The sequence below is a fragment of the Eschrichtius robustus genome, chromosome 9 (genome assembly GCF_028021215.1).
Source record: "Eschrichtius robustus isolate mEscRob2 chromosome 9, mEscRob2.pri, whole genome shotgun sequence".
Classification (NCBI taxonomy): Eukaryota; Metazoa; Chordata; class Mammalia; order Artiodactyla; family Eschrichtiidae; genus Eschrichtius; species Eschrichtius robustus.
In genome coordinates, this window is record NC_090832.1 from 27,833,117 (window position 1) to 27,847,997 (window position 14,881).

The 14,881-nt window shown below is 40.3% G+C and overlaps 1 protein-coding gene across 2 annotated transcripts in view; it reads right to left on the reverse strand.

Moving 5' to 3' along the window:
• PDE7B (phosphodiesterase 7B) overlaps window positions 1–14,881 on the reverse strand; it is a 222,620-nt gene that overhangs the window by 69,008 nt on the left and 138,731 nt on the right. For both annotated transcript variants that reach the window (XM_068551340.1, XM_068551342.1), the window contains exon 2: window positions 11,971–12,054. In XM_068551340.1, coding sequence (XP_068407441.1) covers window positions 11,971–12,054 — 84 coding nt within the window. The remainder of the gene's footprint in view (window positions 1–11,970; window positions 12,055–14,881) is intronic.

Here is a 14,881-nt window from a genome sequence, read left to right on the forward strand (position 1 = left end):
GTCTTGCAAAAACAAAACCAAAATACTTCCAATCCCATGTTTCCAGCTACCATTTTCTCTCTACCACTTTATTTAGAAACATACTTGGGAAAGAGATGTGTCTGGCATTGCAGGGGGAAGCTCAATAAATATTTGTTGAAAGAACGAATAAGTGAAAGAATGAAAAACTGAAAAGGGTTAATGAATCACTGCCTTCAATATAAGTCAAATGTGTTATGTATTGTATACTCTTCCCACAAAGCACTTCTACATATGGTCATAGAGAAATAGGAATATGAATAACCGTAATAATAAAAGCGCACATTTATTGAGGATCTGTACTGGGATGGCTACTGTGCTAGCCCTTTACACACATTTACTCATTACTTTTCACAATAAGCCTGTGAGGTCTGTACTCTTCAATCCTCTTCCAGCCCAGGAAGTTGGAACACAGAGAGGTCTGGGCAGCCGCTGCTGCCAGAATCCAAACCCAGGCAGCTGGCTCCCAGCAGCTTCAGGGAGAATCCTTGTTTTATCTTTTCTCTCATCACAAGTGGTAAAAGTTATTTTATATCTTTAAGTTAACATTTAAATAAGGAAGGCCGTGTGACTGTGTGGAAAAACAATGTCAAAAGGCCTGAATCCTGGATCTTTACTCTTTCATTACCTTGCAGTGAGTCACTTGGCCTCTCTGTTTTTTTGTTTGTTGGTTGGTTTTTTGCTTGTAAAACTGAAAAACAGGGCTGAAAGATCTCTTGAGTGCCTTCATTTAAAAGCTTTGTCAAATGTAAAGTGCTATTTAAATGTGAATTAGAAGTTTGGTTTCAATGTTCTTTGGAATAAACTTCATCTTCAAAGGACAAGCCATCATTGTGAAGTACCATGCATGGCTTCGATAACTACCCAACCTCACAACCTCCAATCAGTTTTCCAAGATAGCCCAGTAAATAATGTTTTCTGGACCATGGCTGCAACTTCATTTTCTGTGTGCTGATATTACTTTATTTAGGAAAAAAGGTAAAGATTCTATTTCTGGTCAACATTGAGTTTTTTTCTTTTCAATACAATTTCATTTTTTTTCTGAATATAAGAGGAATACATGCTTATGATATAACAAATAGAAAAACAGAAAGAGGGAAATAATAATCATCTAGAAATAATCCCTGTTAAAATTCTGGTATATTTTTAAAAACATAACAGATCTTCTTTTAAGTTACGCGATTTGTATCCTGCTTCTTTTTACTTCATGTATTATAAACATTTTGAGAAACCGTCTTTCAACGATGCAGTTTGCATGACAGGAAATAACCAACTCCCCCTGGAGAAAAATTAAAGCAACCAGTGGCAGCCTCACATCTGACTTAAATTTGTCACTATAGTGATTCCATTTCCTTCTTCTTGGGGACAGTTGACAACTGTCCTCAGCTGTCACCACCACACCCTTCTCTTTCTTATCCTTCTCTTTCTTATCAAAGAACACAAGGTCAGGTGATGAAATGAGCAATTTGTCACTTGGCACCGTCTGCCAGAGCAGTAGGAATATTGAAAAACAGAGTTGAAAAGTTGCAAAATCTAGTATTTAGGTGTATAATTACAAATTTCTTGTTAAGTTATAGAAACATTTGTTCAATGATATTGAAGCATTTCATACCAAAAAGGGAATTGTCTAAATGTACTATAAAAAGAAAATAATGATTATAATGTAAGAAAAATACTTAATATGAGTACTTGGCACTTAAAAGGAATGTATGGCATACATATATTGCCTTTGAATATTAAAATTCATATATAAAGAAGAATTATAGTCCAGTATGGTTAAGAACTTGTGTTCTGGCATTGTATTTTTGAGGTTTGAATTCTGACTAACAAGTTATTTCCTGGGAGAGTTATTTCTCCTCTTTGGGCTTCAGTTTCCTCATTTTAAATAGCAGTGCCTACTTCATAGGGATCTTGTGCAGATTAAATGAGTCAATCTGTGCAAAGTATGTAATACAATGTCTGGAACCTAAAGGCTCCACACATCTTAGCTATTATTATTATCATTTGATATGATATGTGTGTGACATAACTGACCTATGTCAGTGGTTTCCAAATACTCATAGAAGGTCCAGGTTTGCTGCATTGGATCACCTCAGGATGTTTTGAGAATATACTATCTGTAGATTCAGGTTCAAAGAGTTTGCAGTTACAGTGTGATGGATACTTTCTTGGAGATATGGTGGGAGCACAGAAGCGGGAATAATTAGTTAGCTGGGAGGGTTGAGGGAGTCTTCACAAAGGTCATAATGCTGGGCCAGGGCTCAAGCGGTGAAGACAGACAGACAACTCTCCCTATCCGCAGGTTTCGTATCCATGAGTTCCGCATCCGCGGATGAGGACGGATTGTAAGGGATTTGATCATTCGCCAATTTTGGTATCCACGTGGCCCAGGGCTCCTGAAACCAATCCCCTGTGGATACGGAGGGACGAATGTAGATGTCTCCTAGGAGGAGGTGGCCAGGTAGGCATATACTCAGCAGAGGCAGTAGGTACATCCAAAGTTAAACTACATCTATTGAGGACCTATTAGGAGCCAGACGGGCTGCTGGACACATTGATCTCATTTACCTCTCACCTTGACCCAATGAGTCTGGTGTTACAATGTCCCTCCATATGTGTGGACATTAAGTAGTTTGAGCATCTTTCCCGCGCTCACAAAAGATGTAAGATTCAAACTCAGGTCTGACTTGCAAGTTCATCGTCTTTTTGCCAGTCTCCTTTGCTGACTGTGGTTCAGTGTGTGCGGGGATCTAGGTGGGCAGCCATGGTGGACCCGGCAGAGAAGCAGCCTGCGGGGGTGTGAAGGCCTCTTGTTTCTAGTGCTCGCAGCAGCCCTCCTGTGCTTCTCGGCCTTGGGGAGACTGCAGCCTTGGGGAGCCTTGCTTGAGAGGGCTCCACCGCCAGCCACCTGCATCCTGGACCTGGGGTTAAGCACCTCCCAGGTTAAGGCTGTTGTGGTGACCATTGTTAGGTGCAGTGACATTGGCCACCTTCCCTTGGGATTTTCCTCTGTAATTGCTGCCACTTTGCTCGGGCATGTGTTCTACTGCCCTCCCTCCTAAGGTTACTTATCAGTAATAAACCACCCAGGTGCCCCAAGGCAATCTGGTTTGCTGGTTAGAAAGGAAACAAGATCTTGATCTTGTGTGTTAACTCTGAGAGCTCAGTTTGGAAACACACAAAAGATTTTAAGGATGGAAACACTGTATTTTTCCATATGTAGTTCAATGGGGACCATGGTGAGTCTTTTAGTTCTTCTGAAACTTTGAGAGTAGGGTGGCAATGAGAGGACATAACCCCTCATTTTGTTTATTTAATGAAGTCACAAGAGATCGGCTGTGACTGCTTCTGGGTAGGTTGAATTTAATTTTATTTAACAAACAAGTCATTCTAGCTCAGTGACTCAGAGGGAAACTTCAGTCAAAAAAACTTGACTTACTCTGCTTCCCTCTATATTTTACTGTCTCCAGAAATCCAAAGACACCACTATGCCAGAAATACTCCAGGTGGGTTAGGGTTTTATTCAAGGAAATGCTGCAGTAGAAAATTACCATTTCTCTGTGCTGTGTTCAGGTGAGTTAGCAAACCCTCTGGGCTCTGATATAAGCAGCCACGTTTGTACCAAATAGAATCCATGAGCGGAGGGTTGGGGAGAGGTGTCTGAACTGTGATGTCTAAATTATTTCTCACAGAGGAAAAGAAATTGCTGGTGAAACTTCCTTCCTTGTGGGCTTTCTCGTCAACTGTCTTGTGCTTTGCTAAATCAAGCTTATTATAAACTAATACTCTAGAAGCATTTGAACAAAGTAGTCGTTGATTTTGTGATACCTATTCTGGCCATATGGCTCATGGACGGATATGATTCCCAAATGGAGCTTACAAAACAGGCCTCTCTGCCCTGCACTGCAATCCCTTATTTCCAGCTTTCTCCTGGACATTTCCACTTGACTCTCCTGCAAACAACTTGTCCTGACTGAGCTTACCATACTTTCCCCATCACCCTCCACTTTCCTCACCGTTGACCTCACCTGCAGGTTTTCAGATGACCAGACCAACCTCTGGAATGTCCGGTCTTCAGTATCAGCACATTTTATCTCCTTTTCTCCACAACATGTCTGGATTTATACCTTTATTTCTACTGCCATCATAGTCTGCCATCTGACTATATTTCTTTTGATTCATTGGGTCTGTTCCCCCTAACGTATGGATGTGAGTTAATTTTCTGAAACACTACTTTATCCACGTTTTTCTTAAAATACTCTAGCGATCCTGTTTGCTTTATGAATCAAGTTCAAATCCTTTATCTTGGCATTCCAAGCCTTTTCATTTTCTCTCTAGTCAACGTTATTTTACTACTTTTTGGAACTTCTTCCTACTCAGTGCTTAATATCTCCCATATGTCAGCTCAGTCTCACTTCTAGGCAATTCCTGAACCAGTCAACACTCTGCCTTATCTTTTAGATTTCAGCATGAGACCATAAAGTCCTCTTCTACTGCTCAGGGCAATTCAGTAATCTCTGCCTTCTCTTGTCTCTGATTTACTGTCCATGTCATTTACTTAAGAACTCGTTCATTTATGCTCTTGTATGGTCCTTGGTATAATGTGTATTTGTCTCATCCATCTAATAAGGTTTTTAGGTCTTTGAGGGTAGAGGAGTATCTCAAAGTTTCCTTTTAAGCACTCGGAATCTTCAGCCCAGGGATGTAGTAGGTGCCATCCCGCCACCCCCCAGTCCTTGTTGACTGGAAAGGAATTATTCGGATATTTGTGTTTGGTGGATCTGGCAGACTCCAGTCCATTGTCGTCGGAGACAGGAGCTAGTCATCATGTAAAACGCTGTCTCAGCCCGGTGGTTATTGGCGTGGCCCAGGGCACCTTGGCCTCACAGCCTGCTGGGCATAGAGCGAATGTTTGTTGAATGAGTGGATAACAGCCCAGAGGAAATACTGGGCTCACGGATTCAATTGTCTGTTTTTCATCACTCAGATAAAAAATAAATTTGTTAAATGATATCAGCCAGGTTAATAGAAGGCAAGGGCTATTTTCAGTTCTGGCTTTAGAGGGTGAAAACTCTTTCCTTTTGAATACGGTTTTCCTCAGACAGTCAGGGCTACTGCATGATCTCTCTTGACTTCTCTGTTTGGCTCCTCCTTGAATATTGCATCCTCCAACAACACCTACATCTAGTTGAGTAGAAGGGCTGACAACTCTTTCCTGGTTCCTTAGGTCCTGAAGCCCTAAACATTGGCCTCAGTGCGCAGCCCTCCTTCACATCATCGTTGCTTCAGAACTGCTCATGTTTTAGTTCCTCCAGAAAGCCTTCTCTCATTTCCCAAGATAGAGTTAATTCTTCCTTTCTTTAACTTCCCCCAAGTTTATCACTCTCTCCTCTGAATCTTGTTTACACATATATGTTTCTCGTATTATATGTACTCTTATTCTAGACACATGTATTATTAGATGTATCAGTCATATCAAAATGTATTTGCTTATGTCTCTGTAAATTCCTTGAAGGCAGTGGTTATGTCTCACGTATATTCGTATCTTTGGGGCCTGGCATACTGCTTATCCTAGGAAGCACTCCACTGATGGCCAGTGATAAACAGTGACAGGGAACGAGGGAAACAGTGCGGACACCATCAACTCTGTCTTCTGCAGTGCAGTGGCATTTCGGTGGCTAACCATCCTACTGGTCTGGCACTTCCGCATCTGAAGTGCTGGGGAGCCTGCAGCCAGAAACCCTGAGTGCCCATCACGGAGTACGTTCCAGGTGAGTCAGAAGGCATCACAACCACAACCACAACCAATGCCTTGCCTTTCTCCCAGAGGAAGGCAAATATTGAACTTTGAAATTGTGGGGCGTTAACCTTGGAGAAGTCTGAGCTGGTCCCAGCCAGCGCCTCCCTTCTCTGCTTGGGGAGCACAGGGCTGGGGGCCGGGGTTTGGGGCTGGTGGGATATCATCTTCTGAGCATGACTCCTTTCAAATCACAGTAACATTTTTTAAAGGATGTTTTTATTTTTTGTTTTTAATATATATATATATATTTTGGCCACACTGTGCAGCATGTGGGATCTTAGTTCCCAGGCCCGGGAGCGAACCCATGCCCCCTGCAATGGAAGCGCAGAGTCTTAACCACTGGACCGCCAGGGAAGTGTCTATTTTCTGTTTTTAAATTTTTCTTTTTTAAAACAATTTGAGATATAACGACATAGAACATTGTGTAAGTCTAAGGTGTACAAACGTGTTGATTTGATACCTTTATGTATTACAATATGATTACCACTGTAGTGATAGTTAACACCTCTATTCCTTCACCTAGTTAACATTTCTTTTTTGTAGTGAGAACAGTTAAGAGCTCTTGGCAACTTTGAAGTATATAATACAGTACAGTTGACTAAAATCACTATGCTCTGCATTAGATCTTCAGAACTTATTTATCTATTAGTTGCAAATTTGCACCCTAAACAATATCTCAGCTGTCACATTTTAGTTTAGGTTCTTTACATTTTGTGTGGTTCTCATAGGTAACATTAAAAGTTATCATTCAAGGCGCAGGAGGGGAGGGACAAATTAGGAGGTTGGGATTAACATGTACACACGACTATATATAAAATAGATAACCAACCAGAAGCTTCTGTGTAGCACAGGAAACTATACTCAAAATTTTGTAATAACCTATAAGGGAAGAGAATCTGAAGATAATATATATATTTATATTTATATCTATATCTGAATCGCTGTGCTGTACACCCGAAACTAACATGACGTTGTAAATCAACTATACTTCAATTTTAAAAAAGTTATCTTTCAGAAGATTACTGAAAGGCTGTCACCATCTGCTAGGAATCCTCTCTTAGAAAACGGAGTTTATAATCAAATTGCCGCCCCTCCCTCTTTAAGATGGGGATATCACTTAGCACCAGATGGTTTGTAACATGCAGGGTGGCTTTTGGTTGACTGTCATTTTGTGAATGTATTTTATATTTCTGCAGGGTGTAATGTGTTTAGATGGAAGCTTTTAAAAAAGCATTAAAAAAAACACATTTGAGTCTCTGGGTCAATTCTTCATAAAAAGGTCAATATATATATGTTTGCAAATATTCTCTTTTGGAAATAATGATCAAAGGAAAATATTTTGGTAGCGCTACTAAAATTACCTCATGCCTGTGCAGCTAAAATGGCCCTGCCTGGAGAGGCAGATCTGGAGGAATAGAACTTTAAACATCAAGATTAGCAAATTAACTGACAGGAAAAGCCAAATAGCCAATTAACCTACTACTGCACAGCCTCGGGGCTGGTCTGGAGCTCCAGGCTCTCTGTGGCAGCTGATATTTTGTGCCCTAAAACCTCCAGCTGATGCTCCTTCTTTCTTTCAAACTCCACAGTCACTGGGCATGTTTGCTTTGTATGTCACTTCCTTTGCTGAGCCAGTGTGGAAAATCACATCGTGTTGCTCTGAAGTGGTTGCCACGGGAACATCTCCACCTAGTCATTATCTACTCAGGCTCCTGATTATATTAAGCCAGGAGACAGAGATGTAGCAGGGGTCACTGGAGCCACCTGCTCTGCAGAAACTGTAATTGCTTCTGCGACGTTCACCTCTGGCCACCCGTCTCTCCGAACACTCCTCTACATTTTCCCCTCTCTTGTATCCCCTCAAACAAAGTCAGTAAATGAAGTCAGTACATAGGAAATCAGCATGGGGATAATACGAGCCATTACATTCCCATCCCTCCTGCCCTCCTCCAGTTCTCTGTTTTAGAACCTCATGTGGATTAAAAATAATTGTCACCCTTTTTTCTCATTCTGTTCTGCCCCTCCATGCTTAGAGGTAAAGATGACTCTCTTCTTTAGAAGTCTATAATTCCTGTGTCCCACACAATGGTGCTGAAGCCACAGTTTCCTGCTACTTATCCAGAGAAGCTTCTAGAAATTCATATAGATGCCTCTTTTCTAAATTGTATGAAATATAAATAGGACATGAAACTGGCTATTAACAAGTAATTTTATCTCACATGTTTCTATTGATCTGGATGAATTTCTTATGAGGAGGATTTTCTGATCTTTATCCTCAGATTGCATGTGACATAGGAAGGGTGTTGTCTCAGAGTACTTTTTGGGGGAAAAACCATACAATCCATTGGCCTTGTAATTTATTGTCCAAATCAGGATGTTTTGGGAGTTGAAAGGTGGCATTATTAATAGGTATGCCTAGACAACAGGTGCAGATTAGGACTATCTCCAGCAAACCAGGTATATATTGTCACCTTACATGTAGATGACAGGTACATGGGCATGGTAGTACTATGCCCTCACAGAATACGGGGAAAGGAGCACCTCTTGCAAAAAAAATTTGTGCATTTAGAAATTAAACTTGTGGAGTTTAAAATCTGGATCAGCAAGAGTTTCCCTTTTTGTTTATACTTCTACTGCATGTAAATTTTGTTAATGTGAGTCCATTCTTAAAGTAACGTGATGGCACTGGGAATTGAAAAGAAAAAAAATATGACATTAACAAAGGAAAATAGACTGGACTGAATGTGCCTATAATGATGTCATAAACTCTTTTACCCTGATTAAAAATCTAACTTAAAGGTTGGTAACTTTTTTCTGTAAAGGGCCATATACTAAGTATTTGGGGCTTTGTGGGCCATATGGTCTTTGTTGCAGCTACTCTGCCGTTGTAGGGTGAAAGTAGCTGTAGACAATATATAAATGGATAGGCATGGCTGTATTCCAACAAAATCTTGTTGACAAAAACAGGCAGGGTAGGGACACAGATTAGGTGCATTAGCTGTTGTTTGCCCATCCTTGTTCTAGTTCTCTGTTTGAATATCTAGAGACTGTGTTCTGATAGAAGGAAAGTTATTTTAGATATGAATTCTGATGTCTCCTGTCCTGTTGTGACAGGTTGGGGGCTGTGGCTAGTGGGGCCCATGGAGAAGTACAATGGGTCTTACTACTTAGTGTACCTTTTTGCTTATGCATGTTTCAGCCATTCAAGGCATCGCTGAGATGGGTGGTAGAGGGTAAGCCACCAGGGACACTTTGGACAGGGAATGGCAGCCATGTAGGTTTCACAGAGCCTTTTAGGAGGAATGTCGCAGGGATGCAGACACAGGGAAGAGAGGCTATGGTGATTCAGTTTTTCGTACAAACATTTTTTTTTTTAAGTCCTAGATGAGATTCTACCTTGGGAGAGTGTGCAGAACTGCAAGCACCTGAGGAAAGTGGGTCTGTGCCTATTCTTGGAAAAAACTGACTCAAAATTAAGGTAAATTACATTTAAAAATCACTTTAGTTTGGTACTTATCATGTAGAATTGGAATCAGCTGGTAAAACTAAAAGCTTTAGGAGGAAGTCTCAAAATATTCTCAGGGGTTTATTTCAAATTTTTTATAAAGTTATATTTAAAATGTTTCCCTTTAGGCAGAAAGCACACACTAACAACTCAGGCAAACCACAACACGGACATGAAGGAGATCAAAGACAATTAAGTAGACTGTACATGATAAGGCCGTAGGAGACGTGACACATATATCTTATGTGACTATATAACACAGATATGCACACATCTGCTGCTACTTGGTGACAAGCTGCTTTAACTGTAGACTAAGGAAACTGTGGAGAGTGACCACGGTAATGTCATTGGTTCTAGACAATGGAATGGGTAGTATCACAGATGAGGAAAAATCTCAGAGGGCTTCAGTTCTATCTGATTTGTTTGGTTAAATGAAGAGGATGATTGACATTTATAATTATTTAATATAATCTTTTCAAGGGGACCCTTTAATTGGTCAGTTAACAGAAGTTACTAAGATGTCAATAACTATAAAGAGAATATCCTTTCGGATCCTGTAGTCTATCTTGGGATGTGGTTTTTTGTATAGAGGAAAAAAAATTGAGACCACTTAGAAAACAACGTAGAGTGAAGGCAAATTATTATTGCCTTAGCATATGTTACTGATAAAGAAATACGAGTGAAAGAGTTATCCAGAGTGGAGTGCTGAGCAGAGGAGAAAGGGAATTGCAGGATGAATGGCCAACACTGTCACTCGGCGGGTGGGAGGTCATGAGCAACAGGCGAGGTGAAACGGGGATGGAGGGCAGAGAGTCGGGGGAAGGAGGCTAGGGTTGAGTCCAGGTACCAGGAAGTTCCTGGAGGATCTACGGCAGAGGGATGACAGGATGGCACCTGCTTACAGATGGTCTAATATTATGTTGTGAGTAATGTAACAGCAAAGTATTACCTGCATTGAGTTTCTCTTTAAATTTTTATAATTTCCAGTTTTTTTCAGCTTAAAAAGTGAAACAAAGTACTTTAAAAAAATCCAAGTGTTACAGAAACCTAAGATGTGGACAGTTAAATATTCCATAATCCCACCTGCAAGGATAACTATCATTAGTAGTTGATGTTGCTCATTAACACTAGGATAAACAAAAAAAGTTTATCATTTGGAACCTTGGAATTATAAGGAGAAATGTCTCCTATTTTCCTAATTTGTTCATGGCGTATATTAGGACCCATGATATAACATCTCATTTACTATTGAAAAGAGGCTTTTTGGTTATTTTCTGCCTCTGACCCTCAGTATGTGATGCCGTTGAGAGTCCTGGTCTATAGGAGACAGTGAATTGGACCCTTGCTTATCCCCGCACTGCTTGGTGGGACCACATGCCTGGGACCTGGAAATCCATACAGGCTAGGGGCTGTCAAAGGGATAACTTCCATGGGTAGCTGGAACAACGCATTCAGGGTTATAAGGCGGGGTAAGAGACACCATCAGAGCTCCCCATAGGCTGTAACCAATATTGTATTAGTCTAGGAACTCGACTGTATCCTCTAAAATGCATTTTTTTGGGTCTGGGTGGGGGAAGCTGTCTCTAGTATGAAAAGAGTTACTCCGAATCCCTGTGTCTCTGAAAGAGCTGAAAAAACAGATATTGCACACTGATATGGGAGGTGGACAAGCCAGGAGAAATACACACGTCCATCTTTCACTGGCCTTTGGCGGATCTAAGGATCAGAAATAGCAAGTTCCAGTTTCTCCTAGTAATTTTCAGGGGTCAAGGTAAATCAAATTACCTCTTGAGCTGAACTTGTTTATGCCAAAGGAAAGTAATATTTTGTGGGTGCAACCCAGCACTTTGAAATTTATGGATGGGAAGTGCTATGAGAACCACATGCCAAAGACCTTGGAGCAAGTTGTGAAATTTATCCATTTTCTTCATTCCCCACCCCCAAGTCCCAAGTGAAGGATGATTGTGATAGTTAGAAGACATGAAATCTGGAGGGGTGACTGGTACTGGTTTGGGTTTCCAAAGGAACCTGAAATTAAGAGAATTATGAACCAGAGGTTGAGCAAATCTCCAAAGGAGGAATAGTATATGAAGGGGAAAGTTAGAAATAAATGAACTTCTGAAGTAGTCATAATGGAGGAAGCAGCAGCAAGCGCAGACTGAAAGGACTTCGCCATGGTGAAGCATTTTACCAGGGATGCAAGAACGGACCTCAGAGACTTAGATTAGATAAAGAAGGGAAAATCAGATAATGGATAGTTACTAAGGGCAGCTGTACAATAGGTTATCCTGTGGGGTTTTAAAAATAAAATAGAATCTCCTCTAGTCTAGTCCTGGCTGAAGGTGGAGAGAATGTCCTGGATAATGAAAGGAATAGCTTCCTCGTGTCGGGCTTCACTGTTTTCAAGATTTACATTTTTAAAGCTGGCATGATTTCACTGGACCCTCATTGAAGCTCTGTGAGGTAGGGCAGGGCCTGAATGACTTCACTACTAAGGAAATCTAAAGACCAAGGGTTAATTTGCAACTGGGCAGGGAGAGATGGAGGAAGGAAGGCGGACCTCCAAGGGTTTTGAAGTTCAGAGGGAAGTGAGAATTTTTTTTTCAAGGAAACATTTGTTCCTTTCCAGGTACACTTGATTACTCACTGTTAAGGAGGCGGAAGTCGATGAATGGGTAGGAGCCGCGGCGTTCAGCAGGAACCCCCGTCTGACCCCTCAGTCGTACATCTCCTAGAAAACAAAATCCAAGCAAATGTTTGAAAACGTTGCCAAGTGTATTCACTTTTCCTCTGTAAATCCTCTTACCCACTTATGTCACTGGAACCTACACCAAATATCAGGAGAAAAATGATTCCATTCACCTTGTTTAAGAGAGCACTATGTGGGAAGGGATGTTTAATGAATGCTGAGAGTAATGAATTTGGCAATATTCTAACAAATGAAGCAGCACTCCTTTATATTTGCCTGGAAGATAGGTCTGTGAACATTTTGGTAATTTACAAAGTTTCCATAGTCTTTTTTATTCTTCCTAGTGCCATAAAGATGAAGCATCTTAATCTGGAGGACAAAACGGTGTGCTGGGATTATAGCTTTTATTCTAATTAGAGGTTATAATTGCCCACAGTGCTACTTTTCTTGGTTCCAGCACAGTTTGTTTGTTTTTTTTTCTGGCTGGCATCCGCCTTACTTGTTTCTCAGGTTGTATCATTCATTGACCTGCTTGAGAAGCTGCTCAGATCAGGGCCAGTCTAGCTCCGGGTACTTTAGACACTCAGTCTCCCTTGCACTTATGAGTCCGCAGAATTTCTAGTCCTTATTCATTTGTAGGTTTCCTTTAATGTCTGTGTTCACTTTCCCTGATTAAGGAAAGTAGTGAAGTTGAGTGGAAAGGTTTCACGTGGACTTCAGAACAAGGTAGACCTTGGATAAACCTGGCTCAGACACTTGCTACCTGTGTGATCTTAGAAAATTTATTTCTCTGAGCCTCAGTTGCTTCACTTCAAGGTGTCATTGGTTGGAGAATCTAAAATAACACTTGCTGCCTGGAAATAAATGCCGGTTTTACTTCCTTCTACAATTCTGCAAGGCAGGGATCATGCATATTATGTGTTTTCCATTTCTCTGTAGTGCTTTGTGTGTTGTCTGGTACTTAGCAAACTCTAAGTGAATGTCTTCTATTAACAAGAATAGATATAATGACCAAATTCACCAATTAGTACATATAATATGGAATCAGAGGAGAAGTAAAAATACAAGAGACCTAATGTATTTCCGGAAGACTTGAATTGGGGAAGGTTTCAGTTCCAAGAGTAATGCCTCCACTTCCATAAACCACTCTTTCCCAGACAAGAGGTGGCACTAGGGCCTCAGCCTACGAGAGCAGGAACAATCTTCTCTCATTAACTCCTGGAGTTAACCAGAGCCTGGATGAGATCTCCATCAGCTATAACCCATGCAACTGACAGTGTTTAAAATATCCCTCACAGATGCGCCTTGTGTACACATGGGCTTGTAAACTGTAAGCTGTGAGCCCTTGGGCTATTCTTTGCTTTGAATTTTATATTGATGCTTTATTTAATGTTTTGTATAATCTGATATTGCAGTGCCATATTGATATTAAAGAACATTACAATTTATGGAACACAGTAAAGTGGGAGGAGGAGAGAAGAGATGGAAAAGTACATTTAAAAATATGAATATAAAAAAAATATGAATATAATCTGACATTAAAGAAGAGAATGCTAGTATCTGGTAAATTCGTGGGGCTGGATGGTCAATAGTTATAGGAAAGCCACCAGAAAAAGCTGAAGAGTTTTCCTCTCCTCGAGTTGTCTTCAACACCTTATGTTTATAACTCTCTAAAGAGTTTACAAAGCACTTTCACAAACATCACGGTATATTTATTTTCTCGTTTTTCTCATTGGATCTTCACAATAGCCTTGTGAGGAGAGTCACTATTATTACCCTTACTTTATAGGTGAGAAAATAGAGGCTCAGAAAAAGAGGGTGAATGATTGCTATTCACCCTACTGGCCTCAGCTCAGGACTCAGACCTCAGTAGATTGACTTTATTTATGTTTAAACTTTTATTATGTTTTAGTGAAGTATTGTTGATTTACAATATTATATTAGTTTCAGGTGTATAGCATAGTGATTCAGTGTTTTTACAGATTATATTTTTTTAAATGTTATTACACGATAATGACAGCAATTCCTAGTGCTATGCAGTATATCCTTGTTGCTTATCTATTTTATACATAGTAGTTTGCATCTCTTAATCTGATAACCCTATCTTGCCCCTCCCCTCTTCTTTCTCCCCTCTGGTAACCACTGATTTGTTTTCTGTATCTGTCTCTTTCTGTTTTGCTATATACATTCATTTGTATTAATTTTTAGATTCCACATATAAGTAATATCATACAGTTTTTGTCTTTTTCTCTCTGACTAAGTTCACTAAGCATAGTATTCTCTAGGTCCATCCATGTTGCTGCAGTGGCAGAATTTCATTCTTTTTTATGACTGAGTAATATTCCATTGTGTATATATATGCCATATCTTCTTTATCCATTTGTCTATTGACTTTAATTGACTGCCTGAGTTTATGGTGCTTTAAGCTTATAATTAGCAGGGCCAGTCCTTAAATCTAGGTTGTTAAACTTCATAGGCAAAGATCTCTCCTCTCAATACCATTGATTTTTTTGTCTATGAAGTGTGCACACCTGGTTTTTAAAGTTAAAAAAAAGTCATAGACCTCCACATGATAGAAGCTGTGCTTTTAGTATTTATCAAGAAAATACAGCATGTTAAAAATGATACAACAAATTCAGCACTGCCTTTAAATGAATTTATATTTTATGAGTGACAGTAAGATAGACATACACTTGAAAACCTAGGCAGACTGGGATTCCCTGGTGGCGTAGTGGTTAAGACTCCGCACTCCCAATGCAGGGGGCCCGGGTTTGATCCCTGGTCAGGGAAATGGATCCCACATGCATGCCACAACTAAGAGTCTGCATGCCACAACTAGGGAGCCAGCAAGCCACAACTAAAGAGCCAG